This window comes from Myotis lucifugus, unplaced genomic scaffold (genome assembly GCF_000147115.1).
Source record: "Myotis lucifugus unplaced genomic scaffold, Myoluc2.0 scaffold_19, whole genome shotgun sequence".
NCBI lineage: Eukaryota > Metazoa > Chordata > Mammalia > Chiroptera > Vespertilionidae > Myotis > Myotis lucifugus.
This window is the reverse complement of record NW_005871067.1, coordinates 7,931,340-7,947,310: the sequence shown is the minus strand read 5'-3', so window position 1 is coordinate 7,947,310 and position 15,971 is coordinate 7,931,340. Positions and strand designations below refer to the sequence as shown.

The 15,971-nt window shown below is 40.9% G+C and overlaps 1 protein-coding gene across 6 annotated transcripts in view; it reads right to left on the bottom strand.

Annotated features, from left to right (window-relative positions):
- Positions 1-15,971, bottom strand: part of BCL2L13 (BCL2 like 13) — a 142,587-nt gene that overhangs the window by 83,051 nt on the left and 43,565 nt on the right. For all 6 annotated transcript variants that reach the window (XM_006085531.3, XM_014452932.2, XM_023751213.1 and 3 more), the window contains exons 3-4: positions 5,581-5,688; positions 2,255-2,402 (exon numbers count right to left, since the gene is read on the bottom strand). In XM_006085531.3, the coding sequence (XP_006085593.1) occupies positions 2,255-2,402; positions 5,581-5,688 (256 nt within the window). The remainder of the gene's footprint in view (positions 1-2,254; positions 2,403-5,580; positions 5,689-15,971) is intronic.

Here is a 15,971-nt window from a genome sequence, read left to right as displayed (position 1 = left end):
GAGAACAATGATCAGCTGCCTCCTGCACACCCCCTACTGGGGTATGTGCCCGCAACCAAGGTACATGCCCTTGACCGGAATCGAACCTGGGACTCTTCAGTCCACAGGCCGACGCTCTAGCCACTGAGCCAAACTGGTCAGGGTGGAAACAGAATTTTTTTGTCTTATATATCTCAGTTATTCTACACCCAGCCCCAATAGCTTGTACAAGTTTTGTTTGTTTTGGCAAACAAAATTTCTTCAAATCTTACATGAAACATCAATATATAACATATGTGAAAGTATAGCTATTCTGGTTTAAGAGCAGTGGAGAGGCACTAATAAACCCCACCCACTCACCCTGTCCTCACCTCTGCAAGGGCCCAGAAGGCTCCATAGAATACTTTGAAATCCACAGCCATCTCCAAATTTCCTATTGTCTTATTTCCCAACACCTATATTGTAATCTCCTCTCCATATTTATTTATTTTTATTTTTTGTAAATCTTCACCTGAAGATATTTTTTCCATTGATTTTTAGAGAGACTGGAAAGGAGGGAGGGGGAAAGAGAGAGACAAAGAGAAACTTCGACGCGAGAGAGACACAATGATTAGTTGCCTCCCACACATGCCCCATCTGGGGCCAGGGATCAAACCAACAACCCAGGTATGTGCCCTTAATGGGGAATCAAACCAGCATGGGGCTGACACTCTAACTACTGAGCAAACCAGCCAGGGCTCCATATTTGTTTTTAAACTTTCCTATATATAAGGTTAAGAAGATCCAAATGTAATTTTCATTTCACTGTTTCCTATATATAATTGCATTTTTACATTTGCTCATGTCACCTTAACAAAATGAATTCTCGTTAAACCCATATTGCTTCCTTCTACTACATGGTAACATATAAACTCTGCCTACATGAAAGTAAGGAATTACCTTACTACAACAACACTGTAGCATCTGAATTTTGGCCCTTTTATTATTTACTAGAGGCCTGGTGCACGACATTTGTGCACTCAGGGGGTGAGGATCCCTCAGCCCAGCGTGTGCCCTTTTGCAGTCCGGGAGCCCTCGGGGGATGCCCGACTGATGGCTTAGGTGGGGAGCGGGCCTAAGCCACAGTTAGACATCCTTAGCGCTGCCACGGAGGTGGGAGAGGCTCCCGTCACTGCTGCTGCACTTGCCAGCCATCAGCCCAGCTTGTGGCTGAGTGGCACTCCCCATGTGGGAGCACACTGACCACCAGGGGGTAGCTGCTGCATTGAGCGTCTGCCCCCTGGTGGTCAGTGCACGTCATAGCAACCAGTCATTCTGCCATTTGGTCTATTTGCATATTACCCTTTTATTATATAGGATTTATTTATTTTATATTTTATTGATTTTAACTGAGAAAAAGGGAGAGGGATAAAGAGTTAGAAACATCAATTAGCTGCCTCCTGCATGCCCCCTACTGGAGATTGAGCCTGCAACCAAGGTAAATGCCCTTGACCAGAATCCAACCTGGGACCCTTCAGTCCGTGGGCTGATGCTCTATCCACTGAGTAAAACCGGTTAGGGCTGAATTTTGGCCCTTTTAGAAAAAGAAGAGATGTCATCCTGTTTTAGATAGTTGCCAACGTTCATTAAAACAAATGTTTTTTCTAATTCATATCAATTCCTTAATGATTCTCAGCAAAAAATTAGGAAAAATGAATTTTTAAGATTTATAAAAAATGATGTGGTTCTATTTTAATATACTTTCACTATAAGCCTCTTGCCTTTAGCTGTAAGGGAGGGAGGGGGAAAGAGAGAGAGAAAGTCAGAACCATAGCTAGGAGCTGAGTTCACACTATAAGAATATAGCAGTAGTTCCATGGGCAGATGGTGCAACCCCAAAGTACAGCAACATCTGGGATACCTAAAATACAGATGTAATGTTAATCCCAAAGTACAAGACATAAAAACCGAGCCATTATATTTGTGTTGGCCACTAGAGAATGGTAGTAAAAGTGGTCAGGACAAATAATATAGCTTGTATTTACTCAGTGAAAGTATCTGCTGAAACCTGACAGCTCAACAAGAAAATACAAATAGTCAAATCCATGTTGGAATAGTTAAATCACTTCTTTGATGCAAATATTGTCACTCAAAACACAAACAGAGATGCTTTGAAAAAGCAAGAGAAGAAAGAGTGAAAAAAATTAAGTGATAAAAGAAGTTACACCGTTTATGTAAAACAAAGTCTTAACCAACCCACTGCAGAAGACTACTTAGAGAAGCAATGGTAACTCACTGGCTGAGGAGCACTTGCAATGCCTTATGTAGAGGCTCTTTCAGTTCCTGGGACACTCTTTCCCCAAGATGAGCCAAGCAGTCTTCTACTGGGTTAGCAGGGCTGAACACTGGAGACGTGTGCTGGTCAAAGCCTATGTTGGTGAAGGCTAAGACAGGGCAAAAGAAAATCTAATTCAATATATATTATCAAAAGTTGTGCTATAAAAGCTCAGGGGATTAAGACAACTGCTACTGAGAATGAGCTAAGTTATAAGTCACTTATAAAGGTCAGAAAATCACTACAAGATATCAATCTTTCCTGGATAGGTCCTACATTTAGAGATTTTTTTTTTAAGAAAATATGTTTATGGAACATCTTAGTTTCCATAAGAAAAAGACTAAACTGAAATGTTAAAATATACAAACCAATTTAGTGCATTATTATAGACCAATGTGATATAAGAATGATATATGAGAGGCAACTGCCAGATCTATCATCCTTCTCTTAATATTTTCCTTTTAAACTTTTGTTTTTTACCTTTATAAATGCAGCACTGTTTTTTAATATATCTTTATTGATTTCAGAGAAGAAAGGAGAGGGAGAGAGATAGAAACATCAATGATGAGAGAGAATCATTGATTGGCTGCCTCCTGCACACCCCTTACTGGAGATTGAGCCTGAAACCCAGGCATGTGCCCTTGACCAGAATCGAACCCAGGACCCTTCAGTTCACAGGTCGATGCTCTATCCACTGAGCCAAACTGGCTAGGGCAATGTGGCACTTCTTAAACCAGACTCAAATCAGTTTATTCCACCTCAGAAAATGAGTCAATTACTTCCATTCCCTTTTTAAATTGAACTTTTTAACTCCACGAATAAATGTTAAAACTCTGAAGATTATACAAGTAGACAAATTGCACATGGATAAAGAGTCATAGCCTGTTCTCCTCAGCTCAAACCGTCAGCTTCTCATTTGCTTCTTTACTCCATGTTATACTGACTTAGCCATTCTCAAAATGCAGGATAACAAGCAGAATCATTGTTGTTCCAAGGTACAAACAGGATTCAGGGCACAGAATCCCAGTAAAGTAAGCAGCTTACACCCACTCACAAGAGTTATCAATAATCTCCATGAAGTATTTATTGCATTAATCTAAGGCTTGCTCCTAGAAGGCTGTTACGTATACTACTTCTTTATTAAGTGTATGAAAGATGCACAAATATTTTGTTGTCTGAGCAAGCTTGAGGATGCGCATTATAATGGTCAGTCTTGGTTAATAAGAGGGTTCAATGAGGTGAGTGCAATTAAGCCTTTGTTGTTGTTTCTCTTCTTTTGACCTTTTGCCCATTTTACTATGTATAAGTACTGCCACCAGAAGTGGACAAAGACTTAAAATAGAATTGGAACTTTAGTCAGTTAAAAATAGTGGTTGGGGTGTGTGGGAGGTAGCCGATGGATGTTACACTCCCATATCGATGTTTCTCTCTTCTCCCTTCCTCTCTCTCTAAAAATCAATAAAATACTCTGAAAATGAAAATGTTGGTAAAGACCCTGGCCAGGTGGCTCAGTTGGTTGGAGCATCGTCCTGTACACCAAACGGTTGCAGGTTCGATTTCTGGTCAGGGTGCATACAGAAGGCAACGGAGCAATGTTTCTCTCTCACATCGATGTGTGTGTTTTTTTCTCTCTCTCTCAATCTCTCTCTCTCTCTCTCTCTCTCTCTCTCTCTTTGTTAAGTATATATTTATTGATTTCAGAGAGGAAGGGAGAGGGAGAGAGATAAAAACATCAATGATGAAAGGGAATCCTTAAAAGGCTGCCTCCTGCACGCCCCACACTGGGGATTGAGCCTGCAACCCTGGCATGTGCCTTGACCAGGAATAGAATCATGGCCTCCCGGTTCACAGGTCGACGCTCAACCACTGAGCAATGATGAACAAGCACGTGATCACATGCTCTTGCACTCGCACGTGCGCTCTCTCTCTCTCTCTCTAAACATATCCGTGGGTGAGGATTTAAAAAAAATTTTTAATGTCGGCAAAGGAAAATAAAAGACTAAAATTAGGTTTCTGGATGATTTGTAAATCTCTATTCATATTCTTTATTAACAGGGAACTGATTTTATAAACATGATTTATAATTTTTCTTGTTAAAAATTATTGGGCAATAGCCCAAATGGAGTGGCTTGGTGGTTGAGCATCGACCTACATACCAGGAGGTCACGGTTCAATTCCCAGTCAGGGCACATGCCTGGGTTGCAGGCCCAATCCCCAGTGTGGGGTGTGCAAGAGGCAGCGGATCAATGATTCTCTCTCATCATTGATGCTTCTATCTCTCTCTCTCTCTCCCTCTCCCTTTCTCTCTGAAATCAATAAAAATATATTTTTTAAAACAATTATTGGGCAATATATATCCACACAAAAACTTGTACTAGGCACTGGCCAGTGTGGCTGAGCTGGTTGAGCATTATCCCATGCACTGAAAAGTCACTGCACTGAAAGGTCACTGGTTCGATTCCTGGTCAGGGCACATGCCCATATTGTGGGTTCAAAATAATCCAAATGCTCTCTTCAATAATAAGGGAATGATTGAACAGTCATTCAATGCATTGAATTTCATTTAGTTACTACAATGATAACAATTTTTAAAGTTTATGACATAATTTAAGTACAAAACATACGGCTATAAAATTACATCTATATTACTATTACAACTATCTATAGCAGTGGTCACCAACCGGGGCCCACGGAGGTCCGAAAGGTTGGCAACAGCTGATCTATAGCATATATAATGCAAAACTGAAAGCAGTTTGCTCATATTTTTTAAAAAATTTATTTTACTGATTTTTTACAGAGAGGAAGGGAGAAAGAGAGAGTTAGAAACATCAATGAGAGAGAAACATCGATCAGCTGCCTCCTGCACACCTCCCACTGGGGATGTGCCTGCAACCAAGGTACATGCCCTTGACTGGAATCAAACCTGGGACCTTTCAGTCCGCAGGCCAACGCTCTATCCACTGAGCCAAACCAGTTAGGGCAGTTTACTCACATTTTTCCCCTTAATGTTGTTACATTGAATGGAAAGTACCTTAACATGATTGTTGAACCCATCACTTAACATCAGAAAAGGCTACATTTAAACTGTTGTGGACAGTTAGGAAAAATTTAGAAACATATCCCCTAGGAAAGAAAAATGAGTAACCACTAGTTTCACTCTTATAATCCTGTACCAATGAAGCTGTGTAATGTTGAGAACACACTATTGTAAAGAATCAAATTAAACCAACTGTAAACCACACCAAACAGAATCTTCTAATTGACTAGGAAAGTAATAATAAAGAGACCTTCAGAAATTTCTTTGTCCAGAAATCTTAGCTCTTCTTCAATTTCAGTTTTAACTTTTAATAATACTTCTTGATCCAGAGATTGTGAAGCTACATCTTGTTGAACTCCTGAAACCAACAGAAAGGTTATTATTGACAGAGGCAGAGAGAAGCCATTAATATATGGGTAGTATTTTAACTAAGTAAAAAATATAAAATTAAAATTATCAAAGCTAGGGGGCTGGGAGATATTTAAAAATGATAAAGGTGAAGCTTGGGTAAGTTATATCACTACTATGGAGAAGCTATGATTGGAACTCAGGTCAATCTGAACACAAAACTATTAATGCAGGCTGTCCTCATCTTCTGGTTGGGTGATTAGAAAGGAGGTATCTCAGAAACATTTTTGACATTAAAGAAAAGGAAACCTGAAAGGTTGTTTAGATCAGTGATAATATATTTTGATAGTGATCTTTATGGTTCCTTATCTTTACATAAACTGCAGCCCAAGAGAAAGCCTATAATCATCAAAAGATATATATTCTCCAACTTAAGAAAACTATATTCTCACGCAGTAAAAGGGAAAAAAAAGGTGTTGGTCTCTAGCACAGAATAGAGAACTAAGGGAAAGAGTCTGAAGGAAAAAAATATACCAGTTACTTAACTACTTACTAATTTCTCCTGCCTCAGATATTTGCAGAACTTCATCATTTCTTCTAAAACAATGAATGCAAATAAGATACTCTCTACCCCACCTATTCAGAATATATTTATATTACTTTTCCATATTATTTGTTTTCTACCACTGACAAGTTTTATAAAGAGAGGGATTAGCTGTTTATGTTTTCATTTTTGCAAGCAAAATATTCTGAATTCAAAGATAAGTTTATTAATTTAGACCAAGAAACTTGATTATTATAGCATCTATGAATCTTTAAAATACCACTGAAAAACAAAAGGTTAAACATTTCTCTAACTTAGATTTTAAAGTTGACAAAAGTAATTGTCCTTTAAGCCACATAAGACACTTTCCTTCTTTTCTGTTTTTATTTTATTGATATCAGAGAGGAAGGGAGAAGAAGAGAGAGATAGAAACATCAATGATGAGAGAGAATCATTGATCTACTGCCTCCTGCACGCCCACACTGGAGATCGAGGCCACAACCCAGGTATGTGCCCTGCCGTGAATAGAACTGTGATCTCCCGATTCGTAGGTCGACACTCAATCACTGAGCTACGTTGGTCAAGTAAACCTTTTCCTTCTGAGCTGAGACTATCCAAAATAAAACTTAGATTCTTAAAAAAAAAATTTGTGGAAAATTTCTAGTTGAACTGCAATACAAAAAATCTCCTCAATGTAATGACTGACATATACTTTGCTTACCTAGATAGACATTTCACTTAACTTCAGCCTATATAAATACCTTAGATCAGTGGTTCTCAACCTTCCTAATGCCGCGACCCTTTAATACAGTTCCTCATGTTGTGGTGACCCCCAACCATAAAATTATTTTCGTTGCTACTTCATAACTGTAATTTTGCTACTGTTATGAATCATAATGTAAATATCTGATATGCAGGATGTATTTTCATTGTTACAAATTGGACATAATTAAAACATAGTGATTAATCACAAAAACAATATGTAATTATATTTTGTGAAATATTTATTTCTAATTACAAATAAGTGAAATTTTGTCTTGAAGCATGGTGTAGCATGGGTAACAGTCTTAATATAACAACAGTAAACTACATTGCTACATTTTGCGACAGTATGCGTAAAAAGCCAACGTCAGTGTGAAGGTTGAGATTGCTTCTTTCTCACCAGATCAGAAATTCTCCGGGCAGTCTTTGCAAGAGCACAGCGAAGATCATCTTCACAACAAGTCTTCTTCTGTATTTAGACTTGATAACCAACAAGCTGGAAAACCCTGTTTCACAAAGATATGTTGTTGGAAATGGAAGAAGAAGGCGCAACACAGTCTCAGAAAGCACAGGATATGACTGCAAACACTTGATCCAGAATTTTGTAACTGGCATTGTAGAGAAATCAGTTCTCGCTGCATCGTTGTTAATAAGTTCAATGAACTCCTCTTGTGCTGTCTCAGGAACATCTTCAACTTGGACTGTGAATGGGCTTCTGGCAAGTGCAAATGGGGTGTCAGGTAGATTTGGAAAGTACAATGAAATTTTGTCTGCAAGCATGTGCAAGTGTTCTTTCACAGAAATTATCATCGTAATCCTTTTGTCTGGTTCAATGTCATGTTCCTCAAAGAAAGCAGGTAAGGTAGGCAACATGTAAATTTTTTTTTAACTTTTTCTTTTTTTTATTTATTTATTTTATTTATTTATTTTTTTTATTGCTTAAAGTATTACAAAGGGTATTACATATGTGTCCCTTTTTTCCCCCGCCCTTGACAATCCCCTCGCCTCCCTAAGACCATCGGAAAACACATATTTTCGATGGTCTTAGGAACCGAGACACCGCTCCTCTATCCGTCTCCAGGCGGGTCCGCCCACATGCAGATACGCTCACATACAAGTACCCAGCATGGTGACATCATCGTGCCAACCCCATCACATACACCCCGTACAAATACAGGTGTATGTCACAGGGTTGGCGCCATAATGTACTTATGTGGACCAGTCACACGTGTAGAGAGCAGCAACTGTGTAGAAAGCAGCTGCTGTGTTGAAAGCAGCTACTCTGTTAAAAGCACAGCTACTGTGTTGAAAGCAGCAGTATTGGAGGTAAAACGACACTTCATGAATTATAATTACTGGATAAATGTAAAATCATGTACTGTAAAATCATCAACTACTGCAAAAAAAAAAAAATATCTGTACCATGGGAACTTAATCTGGATGCTGATCGGTCTTTTTATATTCAACTGTGGTTGATGTAAATACTGCCCCCTTGTGATAGTAACAGGTATGTAAAAAAAACAACACAGAGAATGGTAAATCATAGGAAACTTTAATGAACTGTATTGACTGAACTATGCCATGTATCATCTTTTGTATTATTAAAGCTATTGTTATATATTATTTTCATTAGCAAACCATCCCATGACAATGGACCGTGTAGAGATGACGTTAAGAAAAGAAAATATAGTGAGGATTTTTTACAGTGTGGTTTTACCTCAATAATTATAGCAGGAATTGAGAAACCACAATGTGTTATTTGTTGTGAAGTTCTATCAGCTGAATCTATGAAGCCGAACAAACTAAAATGCCATTTTGATAGCAAGCATCCAAGCTTTGCCGGCAAGGATACCAACTATTTTAGAAGCAAAGCTGATGGACTCAAGAAAGCCAGACTTGACACTGGTGGCAAGTACCACGAACAAAACGTAGCAGCCGTAGAAGCTTCATATTTGATGGCACTCAGAATTGCCAGAGCTATGAAACCTCACACCATTGCTGAGGATTTACTGTCGCCAGCAGCCAAAGACATTGTTTGAGTTATGATTGGAGACAAATTTGTTACGAAATTGAGTGCAATTTCCTTATCTAACGACACTGTCCGCAGAAGAATAGACGACATGTCTGCTGATATTCTTGATCAGGTAATCCAGGAAATTAAATCTGCTCCACTTCCAATATTTACAATCCAGCTTGATGAATCTACAGACGGTGCAAACCGTTCACAGCTTCTGGTTTACGTGAGGTATATTAATGATGGCAACTTTAAAGATGAGTTTCTTTTTTGCAAACCTCTTGAAATGACAACTACTGCACGTGAGGTATTTGACACAGTTGGTTCATTTCTGAAAGAGCATAAGATTTCTTGGGAAAAGGTTTGTGGTGTTTGCACAGATGGTGCTCCAGCTATGCTAGGATGTCGATCTGGATTTCAACGTTTGGTACTGAATGAGTCACCAAAAGTCATCGGAACTCACTGTATGATTCATCGGCAAATATTAGCAACGAAGACGCTGCCACAAGAGTTACAAGAAGTAATGAAAGGCATCATAAGTTGTGTCAATTTTGTAAAGGTGAGCACTTTAAACAGTCGACTGTTTTCGCAACTGTGCAATGAGTTGGATGCGCCGAACAATGCTCTGCTATTTCACACTGAAGTGAGATGGTTGTCGAGAGGAAAAATTTTAAAACGTGTTTTTGAGCTTCGTGATGAACTCAAAACGTTTTTTAATCAGAAAGCAAGACCGCAGTTCGAAGCACTTTTCGGCGATAAAAGTGAACTGCAGAAAATAGCTTACTTGGTTGACATCTTTGCCATCTTGAATGACTTAAATTTATCACTGCAAGGACCAAATGCAACATGCCTCGATTTGTCTGAAAAGATCCGATCATTCCAAATGAAACTTCAGCTTTGGCAAAAAAAATTGGATGAAAATAAAATTTACATGTTGCCTACCTTACCTGCTTTCTTTGAGGAACATGACATTGAACCAGTCCAGCAGATGTGGACTGATATTTCATTGTGGTTTTAATTTGCATTTCTCTCATGATTAGTGATGCTGAGCGTCTAATCTATTGGCTATGTGTATGTACTCTTGGAGAAGTGTCTCTATTTTGGAAATTATCCCATTATCAGATGTGTCATTGGCAAATGAAATGGGTTCCCTTTTTGTAATGGTTTCTTTCGCTGTACAGAATTTTTTGGGGTTGTTGTTTTGTTTTTTTATTGATTTCAGAGAGGAAGGGAGAGGGAGAGAAAGATAGAAACATCAATGATGTTGGGGAGCGGGGGTTAGGAGAGGTCAATGGGGAGAAAAGGAGACAATACTGTATTTTTCCGTGTATAAGATGTCCCCACGTATAAGACGCCTCCCACTTTTCCAACCCAAAATTAATAAACCAATATTTTAAACATTGTGCTGGTTTTCCTCTTAAGGCCTTCTTCCTTTTTTGGCATCTTAAGGAGTTTTCTTCCTTTTTTTCTACTCTCTAATCATACACTCAGTGGGAAGAGGTCCAAACTGTCTCTCTACAGCTCTATTTCCATGCTCTTTTGCATAGCTGATTACATTCAGTTTGAATTTTGCAGAGTAAGACAATCGCTTACTGGTATTTATCTTTTTATTTTTTGACATCTTTATGGGCTCAGAACGCTCCAGTCCCTGTTGCATCTGCGCACTCCCCACCTCCACCTCCAATTATGGCATCAGTGACGTCAGTAACAATAAGGCTCGTGATTGGAGGAAGCCTGTTTGACAAGGTATGAGCAGCTACTAACCCACACGCCTCCCTCTTTGGCTGACTTTCATGTATAAGACACCCCTCAATTTTCAGTCTAACGATTTTAGAAAAAAATAGCATCTTATACATGGAAAAATACAGTAATACTTTCAACAATAAAGTATTTTTTTAAAAAAAAGAAATTAAAAAAAAGAAAGATCAATGATGAGAGAGAACCATTAATCCGCTGCCTCCTGCATACCCCCTACTGGGGATCGAGCCTGCAACCCAGGCATGTGCCCTTGACAGAAATCGAACACGGGACCCTTCAGTCCACAGGCCAACACTTTATCCACTGAGCCAAACCACCTAGGGCAGTATGGACATTTTAATCCATAAACACAGTATATATGCTTCCAATTATTTGTATCTTCTGCCATTTCTTTCTTCAATGTCCTATAGTTTTCCAAGCATGTCTTTTACCTCCTAGGTTACATTTATTCTTAAGTACCTTATTTTTTTGTTGCTGCAATGGTACATGGAATTATTCTCTTAGTTTCTTTCTTATAGTTCACTAGAGGCCCGGTGCACAAAAATTTGTGCACTCGGGGGTCCCTCAGCCCGGCCTATGCCCTCTTGCAGTGTGGGACTACTCAGAGGATGTCCACCCCAGTGGGGACCCTCCCCCCATGGAGGTTTGGCCAGCCTGGGTGAGGGACTGATGGCTGTTTACAGGCTGGCCACACCCCCTTTAGGGTAGGGGGTCCCCACTGGGGTGCCTGGCCAGTCTGGGTGAGGGGCTGAGGGCCGTTTTCAGGCTGGCCAAGCACCCTGGTGACGTAGGCTCCCAGCCTCTCCTTTTTTCCTTTTTTTTTTAAATTCTAGGATTTATTTACCTTCTATAATAGAAACTTTGTTGCTTTCAGTGGAGCTCAGAGACGGCTCCTGCTCGCTCCAGCTCCGTGGCCACGGCTGGCTGAAAGCAGGTATCTGGGGTTTATTTACCTTCTATAATTGAAACTTTGTTCCTTTCAGTGGAGCTCAGAGCCGGGCCGCGGCAGGCGGGGAACCTTGGCTTCCTCCATCACTGGATCAAGCAAGCCTCCTGCTCGCTCCAGCTCCGTGGCTGCCGGCCGCCATCTTGGTTGGGTTAATTTGCATATAGTTGCTCTGATTGGCTGGTGGGCGTGGCTTAAGGCATAGCGAAAGTATGGTCAATTTGCATGTTTGTCTTTTATTAGTATAGGATTACTGGTATATAAAAATGCCACAATTTCTGGATGTTAATTTTGTACCCTGCCACTTTGCCAAATTCATTTATTAGATCTAGTAGTTTTCTGACACTTAGGGTTTTCTATGTACAATATTATGTCATCTGTGAATAATGAGTTTTACTTCCTCCTTTCTAATTTACATGCCTTTTATAGCTTCTTCTTGTCTGATCACTGTATCTAGGACTTTCAGCACTATGTAGAATAAGAATGGTGAAAGCAGATAGCCCTCTCTTGTTTCTGATCTTAAGGGAAATGCTTTTTGTTTTTGCCCATCAAGGTGGCTGTAAATTTTTCATATATGGCATTTATTACATTGGGGTATGATCTCTCTAGTCCCACTTTGCTGATTTTTTTATCATATATGGGTCCCATATTTTATCAAATGTGTTTTCTGAACCCACTGATATAATCAGGTGATTTTTAAATATTGATTCTAGAGAGAGAAGGGAGAGGAAAGAGAAAAAAAATCCATGTGAGAAACATCAATCAGTTGCACCCATATGCACCCCGACAGGGGATCAAACCCACAGCTGGGGTAGATGCCCAGACCAGAAATTGAACCTGTGACCCTTTCTTAAATAGTACAATGCTGCAAACAACTGCACCACACTGGAGAGTGTGATCATGTCATTTACATCTTTCATTTATGTGATGTATTACACATACAGATTTCGAATACTGTAGAATGTCACTTGAATATGTTGTGTGATCTTTTTAATGTATTGCTGGATCCTATTTGCTAATATTTTGTTGAGGATTTTAGCGTCTATGTTCATCAAAGATAATTTTCTTTCTTTGTATTATCTTTATCTGGTTTAAGAATTGAAATAATGCTGGCCTCGTAAAAAGTGTTTGGAAGGCTTCCCTCCTCATGAAATTTTGGAATAATTTGAGGATAGGTTTTAGTTCTTTGAATATTTGGTAAAATTCGACTGTGAAGCCACCTGGTCCAGGATTTTTGTTTGCTGGGAGTTTTTTGTTTACTGCTTCATTTTCATTAACTGTTATTGGTCTATTCAGGTTTTCTGATTCTTCCCGTTTTGGAAAAACATGTTTCTAGGAATTTGTCCATTTTGCCCACTTTGTTGGCATATAATTGTTCATAGTATTTTATTACAAATCTTTGTATTTCTGTGATGTCAACTGTTACTTCTCTTTCATTTCTGATTTTATCTGGGTTATCCCTCTGTTTCTTGATTAGTCAGGTTAAAGATTTACCAATCTTGTTTATCTTTTCAAAGAACCACCTTGTGGTTTCATTGATCATTTTTATTATTTATTTAGTCTCTATTACATCTATTTCTGCACTGATCTTTATTATGTCCTTCTTTCTAGTGTCTTTGGTCTTTTCTTGCTGTTCTCTTTCTGATTCTTTTATGTTGTAGTGTTAAACAGTTTATCAGAACTTTTCTTTTTTTTCTTCATGTAATACTATGGACTTTCTTCTCGGGACTCTTTCACTGTGTCCCATAGATTTTGGGTTGTTTTGTGTTTATTTTCATTTGTTTCCAAGTAATTTACTTCTGCCATGATCTCATTGGCAACCCATTCACTTTATTATGTGAACGCTGTCTGAGCTCAGGCAATCCCATAGCAGTGCTATATTCACAAAGTGGAATACTGCAGAATTATGAATCATTATGCTATAGAAGACTTAATGAGACAACAGACCAAAACCACAAGTCATGCAGCAGAAAAATGTGCACTGGAGAGAACTTTGACCTCCAGCTGTACCCAGAACCAAAGTCTCAACCTCCCCCTAACCCCCATTGAAACAAAGGAACAAGATATGACAGAAACTTGAATGCCAGAACCCTTGCAGAAGCCATGACCCGTTGTCCAGAAAGATCCATTGCTGATGCCCCTTTACCATAAGTGGCCAAGTTCCAATGTCCTCCACTTAGAACGTGCCTGCCAGCACTTCCCCTAAATTCTTATAAATCCTTATAAATACTTGGCCTGGTCCAGTGAGCAAGAGGGATTTGAGACACCATTAGGTCTCCCATTTTCTTTATTGGCACCTTCTCAATCAATAAACCTTTTCTTACTAAAAGAAAAAAAAAATCCTCCTATATAATCAAAGCCTAATATGCAAATTGTCCCCTCAACCAGAAGTTCGATCGCTCGCTATGATGTGTGCTGACCACCAGGGGGTGGTACAGAACATGGCGGGCATCAGCCATGCCGCGCTGGCAGCAGTGGAGGCACTGCCGGCCCCAATGGGCCGCAACAAGAGCAGGACCACGGCAGGATGGTGGAGCAGGTAAGCAGGCAGCACCAGGCCAAGGCGGGTGAGAGCAGAGGCCCGATCTCCCTGCCGATTGCCCGACAGATGGTGACTAGAGGCGACAGCGGGGGCGGGCCCGCCACCCGGCTCCCAGGCACTAAGGGAGCTGGGCAGGGGCCTCCCCCAACCAATCGCCCCACAGACAGTGACCAGCAGCCAACAGACTCTGATCGCCTGATCGGGGCCGGGACCAGGGCTAGGATGGAGAACTGGGGGTGGGTGGCGGTGACCAACCTCCTGCAGTGCCGGGCAGGTGGACTGCAACCTCTCATCAGCTACCTGGGGGCGGGGGTGACGGGGATGGAAGTGCGGTGAGGATGTGGGGTATACACCAAGCTCGCTCTCACTCCCTCTGAAGACTCTTCCGGGTGACCCAGGCCGCAGCTGCCGGGACTGCAGGTGCCAGTCAGGCTTCCTGTGGGTTCACGCAGGAGCCAGTCTGCGAGGCCAGCCGGGAGAGAGCGAGCTGCCCCCGCCTGGCTTCCATGCAGCACTGCTGGGTGGCCCAGAGACCCATACTGCACCCCGGCCTGCAGCATCCAGACACGCTCACTGCATCTCCGTGTGGGAACTTGGGTGCCATGACTCAGGTGGAGGGGGGCGCGTGGAGGCCCAGGGGCCCAGGTGCTGCCCAGGGCCCAGAGGACAGCTGGGACCTGCCCTTTCCATGCCAGACGCTCATGCTTCGATCGCCGGCTAGGCCTAAACCCGTGCATGAATTTCATGCACCGGGCCTCCAGTATATACATATGCATACACACACACACACACACATACACTAGAGGCTGGTGCACGAAATTCGTGCACTCGAGATCCCTCAGCCTGGCTTGCTCCCTCTTGCAGTTCGGGAGCTCTCGGGGGATGTCGACTGATGGCTTAGGCCTAAGCCGGCAGTCAGACATCCTTAGCGCTGCTGCGGAGGCGGGAGAGGCTCCCGCCACCACCACTGCACTCGCCAGCCGTGAGCCTGACTTTTGGAGCACTGACCACCAGGGGCCAGGTCCTGCATTGAGCATCTGCCCTCTGGTTGTCAGTGCGTATAATAGCAACTGGTCGTTTAGCCATTCAGTCTATTTGCATATTAGGCTTTTATTATATAGGATATCTATCTATCTATATCTATATCTATATATCTATATCTATATCTATATCTATATGTATATCATGCTATTAAGCCTCCACGTGTTTGACTGTTTTTGACTTTTTTAAAAAATATATCTTATAAATTTTTTTACAGAGAGGAAGGGAAAAGGATAGAGAGTTAGAAACATCGATCAGCTGCCTCCTGCACACCGCCCACTGGGGATGTGCCCGCAACCAAAGTACATGCCCTTGACTGGAATCGAACCTGGGACCCTTCAGTCCGCAGGCCGACGCTCTATCCACTGAGCCAAACCAGTTAGGGCTTGACTTTTTTTTTTATTGTAGTTGATTTCTAGTTTCATGCCACTGTGATCCTAGAAATAATTTCCATTTTAGGATTGCTTTCCCTTGTCCCATAGATTTTGGGTTGTGTACTCTTTCATTTCTTTCAAAATATCCTTTGATCTCTTCATTAACATCATTGTTAACTCATTCATTGTTTAGTGACATGTTCTTCAGCCTTTATGTCGCTGTGTGTTAAGTTTTCTTCTTGTGATTGATTTCTGGTTTCATACCATTATGGTCAGATAAGATGCTTGATATTTCAATCTTTTTAAATTTAC